General features: G+C 39.8%; 1 protein-coding gene across 3 annotated transcripts; it reads right to left on the bottom strand.

Annotated features, from left to right (window-relative positions):
- Positions 1-592: 592 nt before the first annotated feature.
- On the bottom strand, positions 593-18,058 carry gpr156 (G protein-coupled receptor 156). Of its 3 annotated transcripts, none has more exons than XM_027011862.2 (10): positions 17,861-18,058; positions 10,205-10,356; positions 9,903-10,030; positions 9,568-9,703; positions 7,759-7,869; positions 7,386-7,511; positions 6,571-6,666; positions 5,701-5,937; positions 4,312-4,473; positions 593-3,177 (listed from the first exon to the last, which is right to left on the bottom strand). In XM_027011862.2, the coding sequence occupies exons 2-10, from the start codon at positions 10,319-10,321 to the stop codon at positions 1,750-1,752; spliced, it is 2,541 nt and encodes an 846-aa protein (XP_026867663.2). In that variant the 5' UTR covers positions 10,322-10,356; positions 17,861-18,058; the 3' UTR covers positions 593-1,749. The 3 variants fall into 3 exon arrangements, with proteins under 3 accessions (XP_026867663.2, XP_026867666.2, XP_026867664.2); XM_027011865.2 differs by having other exon boundaries at positions 17,865-18,058; XM_027011863.2 differs by having other exon boundaries at positions 17,903-18,058.
- Positions 18,059-22,184: the final 4,126 nt, after the last annotated feature.

Genomic DNA, 22,184 nt, shown 5'->3' with positions numbered 1-22,184 from the left:
GTAGCTAAGCAGTGAGAATCTATGCTCTAACACCAGGTAAAATGAACACAGTGGATACTATAGATACATTGCTTTAAGAATGTATTGACATTGTTGCACTGTAGTTATATATGATGTGAAAATGTAATTGAAACTTTATTTAGGTCAAACTTATTTGACAAGATTGGATGGCGCTTTACTCTTGAGCTAGTTAAGCGCCTGCAGGAGGTTTATAACCATATTTTGTCTACAAACATCACACGTGCATGTCCAGTTCTTTTCATACATGCTATTCAGTCCTCTCCATATACAATAATTATGTTCTATTTCTTTTTAAAACATGAAAAGCCATGGATCTCAAAAAGAACTGGTCATGCTTAGGTAAAATATCTTTTTTGTTCTATAATGCAAAGATATGTCTAGGCAAAGCTAACACACACACACACACACACACACACACACACACACACACACACACACACACACACACACACACACACACACCACCAGCAGCAGCGTTAATTTGTCCAATAGTCTAGAGTCAATCTTCCATTAAAAACACACATTTATTGGCATCTTAAATTATCTGATGCTCATTGCATTTTACAGAATCTAACAAATTTAGTGTGTGAAGGGTATGATAATTAGACAAAGGACCATACTGTGCACAGCAGGTACACTCAAGTAAAAGAAATTAGTGAGAGCAAGCTATTGTGCCTGAAATTGAAACTAAATAGTATTAAAATGCAAACCAAAGGAAAAAAGTGGAAATGTAGAAGCATAACAATAACAGTAACACTTCAGTTTACAATTATAAACAATTAAGACATAATAATTGAGGTGTCCACAACTAACATTCCTTTTCTTAAAAAAATAAATTAGATAAATAATAAACCAAGTGCCCAAAATGACCTTACATTCAAACTTGACAAAAATAAATAGAAATGGAAAACAACACAAATACAGTATGGAATTTGACCTTTGAGCATTCTGAAACACTGGGACACATATATAAATGAGGTGATTTTATTCAGGTCAGTTTAGTCTCTTCAGTACAGTAACTCTGCTCCATAAATATACTTTTCTTTCATTAATGTGTATGCAGAATATATAACGCTAAAATCAAAATGACACAAATGTAGTGCCACATTGACAAAATGTGAAAAGATATATATGTTGCACATTTTTATGTTATGTGATTAACACCTAAGATAGCAAGAAATATGTTTGTATTGTAAAACTTCAATCAGATCTATGTGATACATTTTCAAAATATTCTTATTCAGAATATATTTTTAAAAGCTATTTAATTATTCAGTCATAACAAATTTCATCACAGTAACTGTATTTACAATACTTTACTGCGTGTAATATGCACACACATAAACACAATATAATTGAATGTCAAGGAAGGCTCACAAGCATCTAATAAATCACATTAAGTGGAATAAAATGTAAACTAGTTCTCTTTCCCACTGTAAAGGCCTAAAATGATCTCACTGTTAACTCTCTCTCTCTCTTACTACAAGCACAGGTGTAACACAGATATGCTAATGAGACATAAGGTGAGGAGGCCCATAAATGGTGAATAATTTGTGCTGAGGCATGTTTAGGGCTAAGCTGCCAGTGTCTGCAAAGGCAGAAGAGAAAAAACAATATTTATATTCTGACCCAAACAAACAGGTAAGCCATTCAGAAATGGCAAATAGGTTCTGTCATATCTTTTCACATATTAGATCTTCTCTCTAATTTTGTCTAACTCCACTTTGTTCAGACAAGTGTAGGCTTAAGGTCATCTTTGAAGTTGACCACAGGGTGGGAAGAGTGGTACAGCTCCATGTACTCACTGTCTGAGGTCTCTGAGGTGCTGCTGCTCTCGCTGTTGGAGGCATATGGGTGGTGCAGGCAAGCTTCACAGTAGGGCCGATGGTAGTAGCTGTAATCCTCAGAACTGCTGGATTCGGAGTCGGAGTATCCATACAGGTCTGCGGCTCCAGTCCCCACCATAGACATGGCTGAACCTCCACGGTTCACATGTCCTGCCAAAGGACTTATGGGGCGTCTCTTAGATGAAGTCTCTTGACGGGTTCGTCTTGAAGCCCTCCTGCCAGATTGGGATGGAGCATTTGAGTCATGCCGAGCCCCCTCGCTCTTGCTCCCCTCTTCATCCCCACTCTGGGAGTCTCGGCACTGAGAGGAGTTCGCTGTGACAAACTGTGCTTTTTTGGAGTCACATTCCCTCAGTCTCTCCTGACTAGATGGCGCAGATGCCCTCCTACAGCCAGGGGGTGCTGAGCCTGGGTAGTAGTAGGGAGGTGACCCCGTTCTGGAGGAGTGGAAGGGAGGCCTTCGTTTTCGCATCATATATGGTGAGATGCTGGGGAAACAAAACTGTAGATGTGACTGTGGTGAGAGCGGAGAAAGAGGAGCGAGAGGTGAGAAGGTGATGAGGGAACTAAGATCATCGTGAACAGGATTAAAGGTTTTTCTCACTCCATTTGGTGATCTGAGTGAGTTTCTTACAGCATCCACACTCAAGTCCTGCAGAATCTCCTGCAGCTGCTCGCTGCTCACATACCCATGACAACCTACCCCCGTTACCACTGATGGTACAATGGAATCTACCGCTGAACTTGCGATATATCCTTGAGATGGACTTGACCAAGCAGGGGACGGACGCGTGGAGCCTTCCAATTTATTCAGGTTAACGGACGAATGCAGCAGTATGTCTCCTACCGATGAGGATCCAAGGCCAACAGAGGCACTCTTAGAGTTCGCAACAATGTTCACTTTGGACTGCATCACATCTGTGTACATTGTCAGACTTTCACTCTCAGGCTTCGATTGACCGATCTCAGAGTTCTGTGAAGCCCCATCTGGACTGTGAGAGGTGCGAGGTGGGGAGACCACCGGTAGCGATGAGGAGGGATCAGGAAGTGAGGGTGGAAGCATGTATGGAGGAGGGGAGAGTGCAGCAGGGGGAGTAGACACCACACTTCTCACAGGCAGTGGAGATGGAGGAGGCTCAGGAGGACGCTCGAGAGGTACCAGTGTGGTCCGGGTGGAGGATGAGTTGAGGTTGGTGGCAGAAGTGCTCATTTCTCCTTCAGCCTGAAGGTGGCTCACAGACATTAGCTTCAGCAGTTTGTCCTTGGCACTGTTAACTTGCTCTTGGAGGCTGTCAATCACTGCATTTTTCTGCCATTAGGAGAACAAAGACGTGGGAGAACAAAACCACATTTCTTAAATTTGAAAAGCCTGAATGCATAAAGCAAAGCCAAGCACAAACTAGACTCAGTTGTCTCTTGTCAATACTAATGTGTGTAATAGGATATGAATGTGAAAAATTGATTTTAGATCAATGGCTATATTTCTTATATTTCTATTTCTTTTTTATGTTTCTTTTATACATATGACCGCTAGTCTGTACAGTCATATGGGTCACTGAAAATGGCAAAGGCACAGATAAAAAAGCACTGCAAGTGAAAGAGTGAGACAGGAAAAGCCTTAACAGGATATGAGGTAATAAAGCGGTGCTTTGAGGAAATGTGAAACAAAAGGGCTGTGTTTCAAATATGGGTCAATGACGCATGGGACACAGCTTCTCACACCCAGCCCTGGAATCCTCATCTGGAACATTCATAAACTACTGACCTCAAAGATCATGGTGCCATCTTAATTCCAAGCAGCCCTTTAGTGTTTTCTTTAAAGAGATGCATGGAAAAGACAGTGTCATGTCACAGTCCATAATTACTATGTACAACTGGTCTGTGTTTACCTGGTGTACATAATTGGACAACGACACAATTTTGTTGTTCTGGATATGTCTTTCAGCAGACTTCATTGAAAATGATTTAGTGACTGTGAGGTTAAAGTGCAGTCTGACAGCTTGGTGGGGCTATGTATTAAAATACTATGGAGCTTTCATGCAATATAGATAGTAAGGCCCTTAATTATGACAAAAAATGTGCACTTTAAAGTCATGTTCATTGTTTCCTTACATATCCAGTTTAGTAAAGTTCTATCAAATTCTACCCAAATTTGTTTTTCTTTCCAATTGCTAAACTACACTTTTTTTTCCACACAGCACACCAGTGTATACATGGAGACATAAGGCATAAAGCCCCAGCCCTTCCTCCTGCCAACCAGAGCTCCAACTTTAATCCAACTCACATATTACTACTAATCGTGGTCTTGAAGAACATCAGGGATATTATAAGTAGGCATGTTAGATTATGGTGGAGCTAAATTCTGCGGGGTTTCGGGAGCAGGGGGATCTCTGAAATGTTGGGTCACCCTACTGTGCATGATGATGGAGCACAACATTTGTACCTCACTGATTAGTCTCTTCATTGAGTCGTGTTCTCCCAGCAGGTAGAAGATCTCATCCTCGCTGTAGATGGAGCGTAGACTTTTGCCGGGGCTGTTGAAGTATTTGGCCATCTGGCTGGAGTGGGGGTTCACCTCCTCTTCAAACTGCTTCCACTGGCTTAGCTGGAAGAAAACAAGGTAAAGAAAGTTGAGGCATATCAGAGTGTTCCTACTTATATAGGTGTTGCAGTTTCCTCATACTGTTCTGAGGCATTTGCAGATGTGCATGGTTCATGCTTTTGTGGTATTCTGCACACACACACATATACATACCCACACGTACACACAAACACCTCCTCCTCTATATGCACACAAAATGTTTGATGACTACTTCATTTGTCATTAACATGAACATTTATACCCCTTCCTGGTCTTTAGGCTCCATGCAGTGTGTGCTAGCACTGTTTTCTATCTGTGTGTGAGGGTGCCATGCTGGTGCCAGTCTGGAGGATGTTTACTTTGCATGAATCAATTCTATGTAACTGTCAGTGCTGACTGACAAATATTCAGGTCAAATACTCAGTTGAATTAAGCATGCCTACCCTTTCTCGGCAACCATTCTAGGGTAATAGGAGACATGGGTGTTATATTGCCACATAAGTGTCTTGCTGTAGGTATGAAGGGCATGTAGGTAGCATGCTGTCTGTTTCTAAATGTAATCTGAACCAGGAACCCTCTGGCTCAGGATGTGGAGGAGATGGATCACAACCACCCAGGGTTACTTTGGAATGTACATAATCGAAGATAGTGACTCCACATATTGAACATTTTAGTTAAATAAGCTTTTGTCGGTACATCACCAAAACTGACTGAGAGCTGATTTCTGTTTGGGACTTTAATCGACAAGAAGATGTTATTTACAATCACCAGACTTTTTTCTTGACCACTGACCATTATCATATGCTTGTTTTATCAGTAGTTAGAAAAAAGAGTGAGTCAGTAATTTCAGACAAGGACCACTCTATCAATTAACTAACACAGGCTATGATCTCACCACATTGACACGGATTTCTGGGTCCACACCTTTGATCTTGGCTGCTGAGTCACTATGTCTTGAGCTAGCTTTATCGATTGGTAATGCCCCAATTCATTATTTAAATTCAAACTTGAATCAATTGGAAGAAGCTACTGACAAAGTCTGACTCAACATTTACCCGGGACTTTTTGTGCGTGAAAAAACAGGCATATCCCTCAATACAACAGTATCTCCCATACTTTCACACTAAAAATAGACTGATGTTCAGCCTCACCTGATCTTCATTGTCAATCATTCCTGTGTCAATCATTCCAAATGTTTGTGTCATAAAAATAGTTAGCTGATTCTAGCTAAGCAGGCTGCGCATTGCTCACCTGAGGGACAAACAGCAAGCAGTTAATGACCGTGGTGCAGATGAAGATGGCTCCGGACACCACGCCATAGACCAGGTTGGGCCAGGCATACAGGTAGCGAGAGATGGGGACGGCCACGGCAGTGGATGCTGTGGTAAGGCACACGGCAGCCACGATGGGCAGAGTCTGGTTGACTGGGGGCAGGCTCACGTTGCTGGTCAGCCCAGCCAAGTATGTGCCATAGAGCAGCACACTGCCCTGCAGAAGAGGGCAAGAGAGCTTTACTAACTACTACATGGCTTATCACTTCAAACTTTATTATTAAAGGTCAATTTACTCTAATACTGTTCTGCACTCATTACAGGCAGTTAGACATTCTTAGACAATGGTAACACAACTGGCCTCAACACAACTGGTCACAATTAAAATGTTTGTATTAAAAACAAATACAGCGTATTATACAGTTGTGTAGTTTATAATGTTGCTGTCAGGTATAAGGATATTCTCTTCAGAGCTTTTTAATCATAGAAATAATAAGTTTGTAAACTGTAAGACCATAAAAGGGAACTTAGGTAGGATGCCCCGAACATGACAGAATCCCCTTGGGGCTTTAGCATTTTTCACACTGTTTGATTTTCATTGTAATACCTTTGTCACAGCAAGTCTGATCTTATAGTTGAAGACACTCGTGTGAAGTTTAGGAGCAAAATGCAGTTTCATTGTTTCATTATTATATTGAACCTGATTAGTTATTTAACAACCCTTTGGTGAGCAGGAATGGGTGTGTTAGGAAGGTTTAGGCGGAAGGCTGTTCACTTTGACAGTCATGTATTGCAAAAGGTGTTGAAGATATAGGAATTCATAGCCTATAAAATGTGAAAGAGGTCTTACCTTGACTACGGAGAGGAGAGTGACCCACAGGTCTGTGTAGTGAGAGGAGCAGGAGTCCATCTGAGACAAGGAGTAGCGCATATCAAATCCTACTACCTAAAATATAGGGAAAAACCCCTGATGTGAAACACAGCATTGCTTTACTGTTTATCCTGCTAGACAATATTAACAGCAACATGACTTTGTGCGATCAGATGCAGTACACAGGTTTTTTTATTTATTTTGCATCCCCACAATGTTAAAACTGAGCCCATCAGTCATAGTCCAGTAGTAACAGTCCAGAAGACAGTGTTAAATGGAAGCGCATTAAATGATAGTTAGAAATGATCCATGCTGGCCTTTATTCATTATTAGCTTAATCACCATTTCTGGACAAGATGTACATTTTAAAGCAGTCAAAACAAACTAGTTGTGGCAAAACAAGCTAGTTTTGCCTTTTAGCCAGTATTTTTCTATACCAATTGTTCTCCCCCATGCCATTACCAGTTCTGTCTAGGCCTTGAAGAGTCTGTCTAGCTCCCTCTATTGCACCACAGGTACCAAAATGAAAAGGCAAGGGACATAGGACAGCTGAGCTTGGAGGAGAGTGCCAACTGTCCAGTTAGGTATACATGACCTAACAGGTACCTGTGAATGACTGGCAATGTCTTGAATGAGGAGAGAGGAACTAGGCCATCTTTCATACCCAGTGAAATCAGGGCCAAACAGTGCTCATGCACATTCCCACCCCTGGATGACTGAAGCATTGCTAAGGACCGAGGGTGTCTCGTGAGCCTTGCAACAGTGTTCCTAACTGCTGTAAACCAGTGCAGTACCTTGACCACAGCGCTGACTGACCGGGAACACTCAGCAGGGTCAGTAAGACCCCACGCAGACAGAAGTACCACATCCACCATGATCAGCAGAGCTACCATAAACATGAGCTGAATGTCGCGGATGATCTGAAATGCGATGAAACAAACAACAAATGCTTCATATCCTGACTGTTAGTAACAAGACCCAACAGGAGACATTGATAGTATTAACAAATTAGGACTGTCTTGTATCTCCAAAAGTACATATTAGATTAGAATATTCAGACCTCTTTTATCCAATAATTTAGGAATTTTAAGAAACAAAGAATCCCTGTCTGAAAGTGTAGGTGCTGTTTTTTAGTAGAGTGTCTGTATAGCTCTGTGTCTCACTCACCACTCTCTTGTCAGGTACACGTTGGGTGAAGACCCTGTAGAGACGCCATGTTTTCCCCAGGATGGGTCCAAACACAAGAGAGCTACCAACACACAGCATCCATACCCGCACCTGACCCAGAGACAGCGTGGGAAACGGAGTGATCGTTAACATGACTTCTATGCATGACTCCTATGCTTTATTGAACTCACCGATTACATGCGCAAGACATGTGAAGTGCTAGGGTACTACCAGCAATTTTTGCACGATATTAAAAAATGAGAAGTTGTATTGTCAGAGATTATGAGCAGTTTTACCCTACATAAGAGGTATGTGAACTTGTTTTGGTTTCACATGTTGAAACTGAAGCTGCCTAATCCCTGATAAACTCATCACTGGGGGACAAAGACCTCCAAGTGTTTATTTATGAGAACCGTTAAGCCACTGCTAATTCATGCAGGACGACAGCTTGGATAGACACACATGCACATACCCATGTAAATAAATACAGGGTCAGGCATGCATTCAGCATAAACTCAAATGCAGAGCTAAGACATGGTTAGTGACATTCATTGACTTTTCAAAGGACACTGAGCACTCCAATATCAGGGAACTGGTATGATTTGGTCTACAGAGCTGTGTCATGCAAACATTGGGGAAAAGGGGATTCCAGTGTCTCAAGCTTTTTTTCTACCCCAGTTTTCTCCCAATATTAGCTATATCCCATTTCACCCACTAGCTAACTAATTCTCCCCCCACTGCACAACGCCATGAAGCTGGGAGGGTGAATGCTAATATGTGCACCTGTAGCTAACCACAGCATCATTTTGAGCTACCATCAACGTGATGTCACAAGCTTTGTTTACTGTAGATTTCCATTTGAAACAAGTTTTTCCATATTCAATCTTTTCCTTGAAATGTATGAATTGTAGATTCATTTGTGATCTGGACACAAACTAAATGCACAAATGTGTGTGTGTGTGTGTGTGTATCAGTGAGAGAGAGAGAGAGAGAGAGAGAGAGAGAGAGAAAGAGAGAGAGAGAGAGAAAGAGAGAGTGTGTGTGTGTGTATCAGTGAGAGAGAGAGAGAGAGAGAGTGAGTGTGTGTATCAGTGAGAGAGAGAGAGAGAGAGAGAAAGAGAGAGTGTGTGTGTATCAGTGAGAGAGAGAGAGAGTGTGAGTGTCTGTGTGTGTATCAGTGAGAGAGAGAGAGTGTGAGTGTGTGTGTGTATCAGTGAGAGAGAGAGAGAGAGAGAGAGAGAGAGAGAGAGTGTGAGTGTGTGTGTGTGTATCAGTGAGAGAGAGAGAGAGAGTGTGTGTGTGTGTGTATCAGTGAGAGAGAGAGAGAGAGAGTGTGAGTGTGTGTGTATCAGTGAGAGAGAGAGAGAGAGTGAGTGTGTGTGTATCAGTGAGAGAGAGAGAGAAAGAGAGTGTGAGTGTGTGTGTATCAGTGAGAGAGAGAGAGAGAGAGAGAGAGAGTGTGAGTGTGTGTGTGTATCAGTGAGAGAGAGAGAGAGTGTGTGTGTGTGTGTGTATCAGTGAGAGAGAGAGAGAGAGTGTGAGTGTGTGTGTATCAGTGAGAGAGAGAGAGAGAGAGTGAGTGTGTGTGTATCAGTGAGAGAGAGAGAGAGAGAGAAAGAGTGTGTGTGTATCAGTGAGAGAGAGAGAGAGAGTGAGTGTGTGTGTATCAGTGAGAGAGAGAGAGAGAGAGAAAGAGAGTGTGAGTGTGTGTGTATCAGTGAGAGAGAGAAAGAGAGTGTGAGTGTGTGTGTATCAGTGAGAGAGAGAGAGAGAGAGAGAGAGAGAGAATGTGAGTGTGTGTGTGTGTACCATCAGCACAGCTCTTGCTCCTGCTCCCTGTATGGGTGATCTGTCCTCTATAGCAAACAGGAAGCCACTGGTGTATGTGAATACACTCCCAACCAGAGTCAGCATGTTCAGATTGGGGCTGGACATTTTCACAATCCTGATAGATAAAGTAATCAGAATCAAAACATGTTCTCTAAACGATTTTGACTTATTTCTAGCGATCTTGAAATAGTACAAAAATAAAGAAAAAAGGAAAAAGGAAACTCACTGCCTGCTATAAGGCCTGTGAGAAGAAACATGGGAGAATGGCACAGGAGGGTGATGGTATATGGAAAGGCATGAGGGGCTGTTTGTACCTGTTGTTTTTGTAACGGATGGTGAAGATGAGGAAGAGGAAAGCCAGTAAGATCCCACAGGACAGTAGGGTCCAGACCACAGCACACAGCACTGGAGACAGAGACCTGCTCTGTACCTCCATTACTCTCTGTGCACACACACAAACACAAGCAAAAGGCATAATGTGGTATCATGATATCATAAAACAAACAGTAACATCATCCAGGCCTGAGTGCACAGTTTAGGCTGTATGTCTTACCATCTTACCATACCTTGCATTATGTGTGTGTGTCTATGCAAGTGTGTGTGTGTATGTCATTACCGTGGACAGAGTGCAGAGTCTCAGTAGGATATCCCCGCTCTGCTGGCTGTTGACTGCCGGCTGGATGAAGCAGGATGCAGACTCACAGTCAGCACTGCAGTTTGGCCTGTTTTCCATCACTTCTTCACTATTTCTTACTGCTCACATGCATCCTGAGGAGCACAGTGCTGCTTATATGAAGTCAGCAGTGGAAGAAGCACTTCCTTAACTTATCAAGCCTTAACTTATGTTTGAGGCTAATACAACCTCTAAAACCTTTTAAAGTCAAATTAAATGAAAGTTTTAAAGCATTTGGTTTGAAAATGATTTATTTATTTCAAAATGTAACCAATTAGAAGGTGGGAATCCCCCCCCCAAAATAATTACTTCAGTAGAGCACTGACCCTGAAAATCACCTAAAGTACACAGTAACTCAGTAGGTATACTTTGCAGATTGACCACTGTATATAGTGTCAGAATTTTACAAATTTTACCCCTAACACCCAAGACAGTGTCACTGGAATTTGTGTCAAAGCTTAAAGTACAATTCTACAAGACTGATATAAAAACATTTAAATTACAGCCCAAATCTTTAAACAACATTGCATTGTGTGGCAAGAATTTAACTCAGACAATCAAACAGACAGAATGCAAGATGAATTAAAAATAAGACACAAAGTGGTGCTGAACATGTGAATGCTAAATCAGTTCAGCTTCAAGAACCCTCAATCAAAAACCAAATCAAACACCTCAAATTACTACTTTACACTCAGAATGCAACTCAAACTTCTACTTTCTAAAGTCTAAACCCAATGATCATGTTATTGATCTAAATGGCAGCAAAGATGAGAGAGCACTTGGGGTGAGATTTCTACAGCCTTTAGTGAGATCCTGAGGAGACCACCGTGAAACAGGGAGGCTCTTGGTCCTAAGCTCTGGGCTGCTTATATAAAGCAGCACGGAGTGGAAAAGGTTACATTATGAAAAGTGTGTCTATCATTACTAGAGGCTTGAGAAACAGCAAAAGGATATAAAAGTAGTTTCTCTTTTTAGTTTCTGGTTAAGTGACATGTTTAAGTGACTAGAGGAAAATTCTCATTGCTCATGTCTAAGGATTCAGATGAAAGTGATCATGTCACTTTCTAAACCAGTTTAAATCTGGCAGAAACTTTACTTTGAAAGTTCTTCAAATTAAAGGTTGAAGAACATTTGAAGACCTTCCAGGTTCCTCCTTTCAGTGGCACAGTGTGAAGTTATCCCGTAGGGTCCTTGTATGTTCAGAATTGGCCTGCATCTCCAGGTAAATGACGCTGCAGAAACGTAACACCAGAGGGCACTCTTCTGAACACCAATGTAATTTCATGTAACAGGTTTTTCAAGATTGCCGTTACATTTTCGTTATCACAATATGGAAAATGACTGTTATTTTGAACCATCACTCTATCTGAGAAGTGAACCCAATTTTAAGAGGAACCAGAGCAATAATTCTTGGAGCTCACCCTTTTCGGAGATAATAGCATCTCTCTTCAAAATACACAATTACGTTTAGAACCTATTTGAGACACTGTAGCAATCATAAAGGCTTGTCTTCACACTATCTTTTATGGAACCATATCTCTCACATGTAACATGTACACACTGAAGAGTTCAGAGTTAACTCTGATTGGCCAAAAGATGCATGTGTAAGCCCATATCACCTGTGTAGATCAGGCATGTACGCTTTGGTATTATACGTACAATGTAACCACAGCTAACTTGAAAAGATGCCAAATACAATTACAGTGCACGTTGATCCGCTAGTGTGAGGTGCCAGAACAGCTTAGGTGACGACTTTAAGAGAGCTTAGATGTTGCACGAACTTGCTGCGGTAATGACGCCGTCGTGTTCTGGGTAATAAAATCCTTCAAGCCTAATTGCGCAGTTCAGTGTTTCATTTTACCACAGTACTCTCTCTCTCTCTCTCTCTCTCTCTCTCTCTCTCTCTCTCTCTCTCTCTCTCTCTCTCTCTCTCTCTCTCTCTCTCTCTCTCTCTCTCTCTCTCTCTCTCTCTCTCTCTCTTTGTGTGTTTGCATGCGTAAGCGCACAGAATGAGTAGTGTACTGGCATCTGACCTCCCCGGTAAATATATAAAAGGTAGAAAAAGAAACAAAAACTGGTAGAAAAACATTATAATCTCTTGCTGTGGTTATCTCAGTTAATAACGTCCTAAATATCTTCATATTTGAGTTGTCAACTCAAATGGCTTGCCTTAAATAATTTAATGTATACAATTTACTTAATTTATTTAACTGTACCAACTGCATTAATTGTGGCGTACTTAACATTATAAATTTATGGTCAGAAAAATGTCAGGCTGTAAAGTCTGTCTTCACACAAACCTTGCTTGTCAAGTTCAACTTCCACAGCTTTTACCCACGAAAGGATAAAGCCCAGAAGCTAAATAGCAACTCTTTGATTCTTATTACTAGAGACGACTCGTTTTGACAGACAATCCCAACGTACTTTACGATAAACCCCGAAATTAAATGTGTACGAACGAGGCCAGGTAACCACTAGACCAGACATAAACACTGGCAGGTAAACTGGAAGGGTGAACCGTAAATAAGTGGCACTGAGAGCCACTGGTGCAGCTGCATGGATACACAATTAAAAAAATCTCTTTCAAACATGTTTATCAGGCAGCAGCCGTTCAACAGGCTGCTGACAAACTAGCAAATTCATTGGGATAGCGGAGATAAGTAAGCTTTTCTATACTTGCTACGCACTGTTAGCAGTAAAAGTTCGCAACACAATGAGTTAGTTACCTAGCTGAATAGGAGGTGAGTGTTCAGCCAATAGGTTCCCATAGGTTGGTTTTCAATACAGAGCTTAATACACAGGCATTGATAAGATCTCTCATATTACGGTGCCTATGTGTTATCCTGTACGTAGGAATCTCTAGCTGGAAAATAATCTAGAGCTTTACTGTTCAACCCTGCATTTCTGCAAGGCCGACAACAATGACAGTTCACCTAAACATGATTTTTTTTTTTTAGTGATTAAAACATCTTGATCACAATATTTCGAGGCAAAATACCGAAAGCTTTGTGGGCTATTTGATTTGATAATAGGGAACACTAAACAATTTTGAAAAACAACTCATTACTGCCCTAAGAATGTGGGATTTTTTTTTTTTTTTCTGAATATAATAAATTTCAATTACATTTTGAGTTATTTTATTTGAATAAGTTTATGTGAGTCCACATTTCTGTAATTTTTAAATTGTCAACTTTAATTATTTTCTGTTAGGTTTTACAGTGTAAATAAATGAAAGCACCTATTGGAACAGATGTTTGAATGAATCTCTGGTAGTAGTGGCCTTTTAATAGATAGGCCTATAACAACACATCTATTCATGATTATGATTCAAACAGAACCATATTGATTGTACATATATATTGTGTACAATTGGTTTTATAGCAAAATTCCTTTCATATTTATGCATATAAGCTAATATGATAGTTCTGTATTGCATCACATCATGTATCTATGTATATGTAGAGATGGCTAGATATTGTGATTAGCCCCTACATGTCTATGTTTGTCCTGCATTATTAGAAATGTCTGCACCCATATGACTAATGCCTAGATGCATATAATAAAGCACTTGTGAGAGTCAGAAAGTTTGAGAGTATTGCTATGAATGAGTAAGCATTGTCTGAATTTTAAGAGTCTGAATGCATGACTTTCTAGTTCTGACTAAGCCTCTTTTATGGGTGTGAGTTCTACTTAAAAGCCTTGTCCATCCTCTTTCTAGCTATCTATTTCTTGCAAATACAAACACACCACCATTTCACTTAGACATAAAATATCTGTGACATAACTATGAAGCACAGTCTCTAACATTAGTTTATAACACTAGTGTAAATCATTGATTGAACTGGTTCGATCAGAATTTATACTTCAATCGAAGACGATATTCCTTAATACTCTAATGTTAATGTATGTCACTTCTATACTTTTTCTGCTCTTCTATTTTATTTTTGGTTTTATGTTTTATCTTAATTTTATTTCTACTTTATCCTTCTATAAAGCACCTTGTAATTTTTTTATTATTATTGTTGTTGTTGTTATTGTTGTTTTTGTTGCTGTTTTTACTCCTTTTTTCAGTAAATACTGTATACCTACAAATATTGCACAAAATGTTACTGGTGTCTAAATTTACTAATTTACTTGTGATATATGTAACTTTTGCACACTGGATTATGGAATAATCAGAAAAATATAACAATGTTTTGAATTTCAATTAATAAAGCATGACAGTCACTAAAAATAGGAGGGCAAGTATTTTAGGAAATGCATCATAAGTGTGTGTGTGTGTGTGTCTGTGCATGTGCATATGTGTGTGTACAATCAGCTAAGAAAGCTGCATCCTAACACTGTAACCTGTATATAACACTGTAACCTGAACTCAAATTCTAGCTCCAAAAAGCAAGTAGCTAGCCCTTACCATCCTAAACGTGGGTTGGCATTAACAATCTGGACATAAATATGGTAATTTATGAAAACATATTATTTTCAATGTTAACTTGAACAGAACAACATAGTACAAATTATAGAATATAAGTTGAATTTCTGAACAGAATTTACATTTTTATCTCAACTGTAAATCTCCCTGGATGTATGTTCAATATGACACTTTAAAAACCAACATTCTTCAATCTGCACTGCACTGTTTACCACAATGCCTGCTCTAATACACCTCAGCAATAAACTCATGAAAATTACGATACTGATGTAATGAGCTGACTTGAGTCTGTTGAAGGGAACATACTGGAGCCCTCCAGGAATGGGAGCGGAGGTGATTCCCACAGATAGTGTTAGTCACCCCAAACCAGTCACACTCTCATGAGCCAAAGACATCCATCAGCAGTTTACTAAACAAATACCGCCAAATAGGTCACTCTGCCCACTCCACTAGTCTGTTACTATTATTACTTTAAAGTATTTTGCATATATGCTATGTGTAAACAATCTTTATTTAGTTTATTTAGTCCATACAGTTTTCCACACACAGACATTTTCAGTGGAGAACTACTAATGTTGAAAATTAGGCCATAGCTAATCTCCAGTCAGTGTTTGCCAAAAAACACATCAAACTTCTTCAGGATTGCTTGTTTGAGACAGAATGTTCTAAAAAGCATCAGAAATATTGCACCTGTTGCCCCAATAGGTGAAAATCCTGTTGGTTTAACCAGGTCATACTATGCTGGATCTAAAAGAATGAACCTATTTAAGCATGTGGTTTCTGTAGTGTGTAAATGACTTCAAATTAATATACTTCTAATTTTTATAAAAACAAAGCAGTCCAATTTTCCTGTATTTTGAAAATCTAGGGTGCATTTTCCCCTAGTTGAATGATGTCTGGTTAAATGATCAGATACTTGAGCTTGATCAGAACTGCCACTGTTGTGTGTTTATTTCTATAGAAGCGTTGCATCTTCACCACTGTGACCTTTGTTTCTATGAAGCCAATGACTATTTAACTAGGATATAGTTTGTTAATAGAGTTCAATCAGCTCATCTGAGTTCATGCTTGATATAAAATTTCATTTTCCACTTGCCATTAAAATAACTGATAGCATCTTATTTCCTTTTCATTGTTCTCTAGTTTGTGTTTTATTCTGAGGTTTCATATGTAGGGTTAAGATATAGTAGCCTCGTAGCCTCTGGAGACGGCATTATAAAGACGTGAAACAGTGCCAGAAAGGTTTTATCATTAAAGCCCCTCTATACTATTAACGTATTCTGGCAAACTGCATAATGTTACGCACGCATCAACGACCACACACTCACACACAGTTTAACCTTTTTTTTTTTTTTTCAAAGCGCTCATAATATCTCCTCATAAGTGATCTGGACTACTTATCACCTTATTGTTATATATCGATACTGTTCCTTTTAGATTACAGAATGACAGAATACAGAAGATTACAGAATTGTTTAGTTTCGTTATAAGCAGTTAAAACGTGACAAGGTAGCTTTAACCATCGTCAATACTGAGCTTTTTGAATAGTGTGTTATTTCATAGTTATTTGTTATTATATTCTCATACTGTCTATAACTACTTTTATTTTTAGGTTTTTATGGTGTTTTTGTGCTTAATAACGTACATTGGTATAAATTGGCATAATAATATTAATAATAATAATAATAATAATAATAATAATAATAATAATAATAATAATAATAATAATAATTATTATTATTATTATTATTATTAATATTAATATTATAGACCTATTGCAGACTGACATGCTCACAAATTATGATACATGTTGTTTCCCTGTTCTGGGTGGTTTGAAAATTCCAAAGCTATCGTCGCCTTCCCAAATTTAGATCTGTAGTTTTACGGTTTCCTGTAGGCCAAACCGGTGGACAAAGGCATTTCCGACCATTTTTCACCAGAACCCAGTGCGCCAAGATGTATGGGATGTCTTTGTCACACCACAAGCCTCGAAACCGCCATGCGCTTAACAAGAGAGATAGGGGTCTCCAAAGGTTGTTTATCAACTGGACACCTATCAGCGCAGCACCTACAGGTCATGGCTTCCCGAGGCATACAATAATCCCTAAAGCAAAAACGTTCGTATCAGTAATGACTTCTATAACTGCAGAACTTTACAAGAGAATGTGGTTACTGAAATTGTGGCTGAAGGCCAATGTTGCATAGGCGTGTTAATGATGACATGTGTGTTGTCCTATTGAAATGGAATTTCCCGTCATTAAAAACGAATGCTGAACAGCCGGCCTTGCGCTGGAAAAAAAATAAGACATTTACAAAAAACTATCAAGGTAACTGCTCTCACAATTTAATTAATTTAGTACATTTTGTTGTAGACAACCGTTTTTTCATTGTTCCATCACACTAAGCTGATTTAATCACTTTTACATGAAATGCAAGTACCAGAAGCTATTCGTTTTCATTCGGTTAAACGTGATGGCATTTTAGTTGACTGCACAGTCGTAATACTTAACCTGTTCCTTCCTTTCTTTCTTGAAACTTCTAGAGATCTCAAACTGGCAATGAGACACTTAGTGTTTGAGGTATAATACTGAAACATTCCTCGTCAACCTGTAATCCGTTTAGCAATTTAATCTAAGATGATAAAGTAAGAATGTCAGTTATTGGTATACCCCCTGCAGTGCCCCGCTTTCAGAAAGCGCCAGTGGGTAAACTGGCTTATTTCGCAAAATGAGAACAAGAGGTAATGGAACCACATGGCCTCATGCCAGTGAGATTAGTTTGTGACTAAAATGTCATTTTCTCTGAAATACATCAGACCATATCGTGAGATAGCCACAGGCTTATTGACAAAATGTGAATAGAAGACCTAAACTGCACAAGATATTTTGATTTAATGCATTTTAAAAATCTCTCTTCATGGAATATTTAATGAATACTGATCTTGGAAAACATCTTAACATATTTTACGATATTTGGTTACTATGCGCCTAGCAATAACAAAGTTGAAACAAAACGACAAAATAAAATTATTCTAAGAGTTATTTTTAATCGAAATTTTGTGGAACTGTATGTTCTTCCTTTTAAGGTGTGTGTGTTTTTTTTAACGCAAACATGTACCATTATACCAACTGCAAAATGCATATGAACAAGCACACGAAGAGTTGACAAACCTACGGCAAAAGCGGGAAGTGTCAGACAGACGCGTGGATTACCCAAAAGCTTTTCCTTCGCCTTCGCTCCATCCTTTGGGGTTTTCTTAATCGAAATAAAACGTCCCGTCTAGGCGTATCGTGTCTTTCACATTACACTGTCACAGCTGATACGATCGAAAATACATTTATCGTCTTTGAATAAATGTCAGTCTGCAATCACTTCCATACTGCCGGTCATGTGGAAGTGAGCGGAACGAGAAGGCGAGGGAGAGAGAAAAAAGGGTTTAAGGGGGCTGGAAGTTCATAGGGTAATTAGGTGGTAGCGACCGAACCAGCGCACTTGCGCAGAAAGTTCGCAGTGCTCCCGCGAGCTTGTAGTTTTCCCGCACCCATGTGAGTGACATGATGTGAGCAACTGACAGAAGTGGTTTGTTTTTCATTTGGTAAATATATCTAGTTTGGGGAAATATCAAAGTCGTATGTTGTTGTCGAAAGAGTAGCACCTTTTCATTACTATTTTTGCTTCTTCTTTTTTTTTAGCATCCCGCAGCTCACCAGTTTTAGGTTATTATGTATGTATCCGTTTCAAACCATGATAACTATGGCTGAAGTCATTTGGCGTCGAGAGCTCTCGTGGGACAGGGTGGCGCGTGGGACAGGGTGTATGCCACCACAAATCGAGTCATGATCTCTGTTCAAATAAATACCGTCCTATCATAACACAGCTGGAAAGAAATACATTTACGACACAGGGTCTATTACGCACAGGTGTGTGTGTGTGTGTGTGTGTGTCTGAGAGAGAGAGAGAGAGAGAGAGAGAGAGAGAGAGAGAGAGAGAGACAGAGACTCTTAATACAGTCACTGCTTTTGTGCGTGCGTCAACAATGATACCCCTAAAAAGAAATACATTCTCAAAGGTTTGTTGGTTTCTACAAAGGTGCCATTAAGCACAGGTTTTTCTATACTTTTGCAGATCTGACGTATTCAAGGGATTGTTTCTTCTGCCCAAGAAAGGCAAAAAGTACTATTAAAACTTGACAGGGATTTGCGATGTGACTCCACGCAGGGCCATTCCTGGTGAGGGTGTGACATCCCAGCTCTAGAGTAAATGTAATACCCTAGAGAGCACTCTTCGGGATGCGCGGTATTGTGAGTAGTCTTATATTTGTCACAGAAAAAACAAAACAAATACAAAAACAAACTGTAAGACAAAACTCAATTTACGGTTGCAGTTGCAAGACAAGGCAATAGCACATAGAGATCCATTTGGGGGTGTGGGTTGATCCCAGGTATTAAAAGTCTCGGCGTAAATAAGTATTTTTGATAGACAGAACAGTGTGTAGGTATGATGCGTCAACAGTAGGTGGCACTGTTTAATTCTATCAAAGTCGCGTATTGTTACGTGTGACGGTCAATATGATCTCATTCGTGCCATTGTAATTGTCTGCTTAAGAAATGCAAGCAGAATTAGCCTAACTGGCAAATACTACCATAATATTACACCATTACACAGGGCCAGCAGCCATATCTTGCATATCACTTTTTCACCCCAATATGCAATTTGCTGTACTGATGTTAGTTTTCATACTCTGAAGTAACAGCTGATTATTACGCTACTGTATTTAGATTTAAATTGTAAATGTAAATTTATGTTCATGGGTTTAATGGCTGATTATCAGTAAGTCATAATGATGTAAGGGTCAGAACTCAGCACTGAAGACCTATATCAGGTTATGTCCGAAGCATACTCAAGTTGCAAAGCCCTGTTAAATATTTTATTCGGGCCATCCAGCAGAAGATGGCTGCCAACAGGCCTGGGGCCAGGATAGTGGGGAGAGACGAACCAAATGATTAGTGCCTAAAGAACACATGGTACATTTCTGTGGTGTAATCTATAATAACTAAAGCTTTTCTTTTGTCACAGTAGAACAACAACAGGCATCAGTGTATTTAATCAACTAAAGCAATGACCAGTTATGCCTCAGTATTGTAAGAAGCCAAACCAATTCATACTGCAGAATTGATTGTTCATATTGCTGTGTGGTTATTCTCCCATCATTTTCAAAACAGTGTTAATCTGTACAGACCATAACATCATTAAGTGCCAAAGCAGTGTGAATCTGATCTGTGCAGAATAGTACATCCATAAGTGCTAAACTACTTACAAAACAGTACAATTCACCTCTACTTGTAGGCTTCAAGGTCTATGGAAGGCCATCAATTCCCACTCTATAAGTGTTCTAGGAACGGAAGCAAGTTGTTCTCGGAAAGCCGAACAGCTTACCTCTGGTCTGAAAGACAATGCTGCACTGCACACTCTGTTCTCATCAGTCTGAGGAAAAGAATGTTCCCGCTGCAGGCCATGCCATCATGTCATTAGATTTCTATAGTTACACTGTCATCACCCACGTATATACAGATGATCAAATCTCGTAGTCTAAAGAATCCAACAGTTAGACAAATGACTGATTCATGAGGGCAGAGTGTCAGAGTTACAAAATGGTATGCTCCACAGCGTACTGCTGTACTGATTGTAGCCTGACATTCTAGGTACATGCATGCAATTTGGCCAGTCTGCTTAAATGCATGTCTGTAAACAAGATCCTGCACAGTGTGATAACAGTGCACAAAATATAGTGGAGATCAAGTGCGAGTAGATATAGCACCCACTACCCCTTCTGTGACTCTCATAAGACATGTCTTCCACACAAAAAAAATATTTTTGTTAATCACCTTTTTGTATAAAAAAAAATGCTTGTAGGGAATTTAGCATGCCATGTACCACTAAGGGTGACCACTGCTTAAAACTAATCAATAATTTTTTATATTTTCCCTAACTTCTGTAGGGTAGTATAGTACTATCATCTTCCCATCTTACCAACAGTAGCATCAGCTCCAGGAACTCCACCACTGACAACCCTCGGGGATGTTTATGTCAAAGTTCTTAATGCTGATCACATATCCATCATCCAGGCTGAGCTCCATCCTCCCAGGTATGTATAATGGCACCATTGAACATCCAGGTTAGTTCTTCTTCCAGATAGAGGAGTTTATATAAATGACCCTCTGACTGATGGAGTGTCAGGCACCTCACAACAGTTCAGGCACTTCACTGCTTTCTTCTCACAGCCATTTCAATGCAAAAGATTTGGTTTCGTCCTGGTGTCGTTCCATATATCTCCCTGGCTCAAGTTGCAAATGACAGCAGGCTAACCCACAGACACACTCATGTACACACAAGTGCACACACCCAAACATACACACACCCACACTCACCCCCCCCCCCCCCCCCCCCCCACCCACACTTACCTGTTGCTTGGTGATCTCTGTCCTATAGGGAGACCCATTCTGCCTGAGCTGGGGGTGTCCTGTAACAGTATGCACAGTGAAAAATATCTGTGGAACAGTTCTTCTAAGTTTTAAATGTGTCAGGGCATTTGTAAACCTAAGTCACCATCCCTGTCTCTGCTTGTTCCTCTCTGCTTCCACACATGAAGGTCTCTAAAACAATTAAGGACCAGCCTTTGTTTACCCACAGTACTGTCTGGTTGTGCATTCCTGTGGTCAGGGATCCAGTCTGCTCTGTGCAGGTAGTTGCATGCACAGAATGATAATGGTATGTGAAGTTAAGGAGTGGACCAGAATGAATCAGAGAAGATTATTAACTCATTTGCATATGACCCACATATGGACCTGTAGGATAAGCCCCATATAATGAACCTGGTTTAAGAGACAATGAACCTGTGTCCTCAAAACACCCTGATGTTGCAATTAGATTTTTTAGACAATGCATCCAAAAGTGTGTTTGATGTACCATTTTACAATAGTGTTATTTTTATGACAGTTATGGACATTTACACGCTTGCCTGGAATATTTTTATTCACACAACACAGTAACATATCAATGATATCAGAGTCAATGTGCTAATCTAGTGTTACCTCTCAGGTCCTTAGCCTCTTCATTTGAATATCAAAGATAAAAATTAGAGAAAAAGAAACATTAACAGCAAAATCAGCAGTATTGAATTAACGTATGATATAAACTGGAGCAGGCGGTAAGATTTAGTTGCCTACTGGTAATTTTATTTTTTAGAGTCCTTGAATACACATAAACTCAGGATGGAGGGGGAGGATGTATAGTGGCATTATATGCCCAAAGACAGGCCTGTGGAGACTGCAGAACAAACTCTGCTTCATGCACTTTAGTTTCACCTATAGTTGTTCAAATGCAAATAGTAGGTATCTGTGTTTGATGGAGCTTACAGCCTTCATTCATGGACTGTTGGGTAATCACTCAAGAAAGAGACATTTGTACCCCTAATAAACCACATGGACACAAGCT

This window comes from Electrophorus electricus, chromosome 2, assembly GCF_013358815.1.
Source record: "Electrophorus electricus isolate fEleEle1 chromosome 2, fEleEle1.pri, whole genome shotgun sequence".
NCBI lineage: Eukaryota > Metazoa > Chordata > Actinopteri > Gymnotiformes > Gymnotidae > Electrophorus > Electrophorus electricus.
This window is presented reverse-complemented; position numbering and strand designations above follow the sequence as displayed.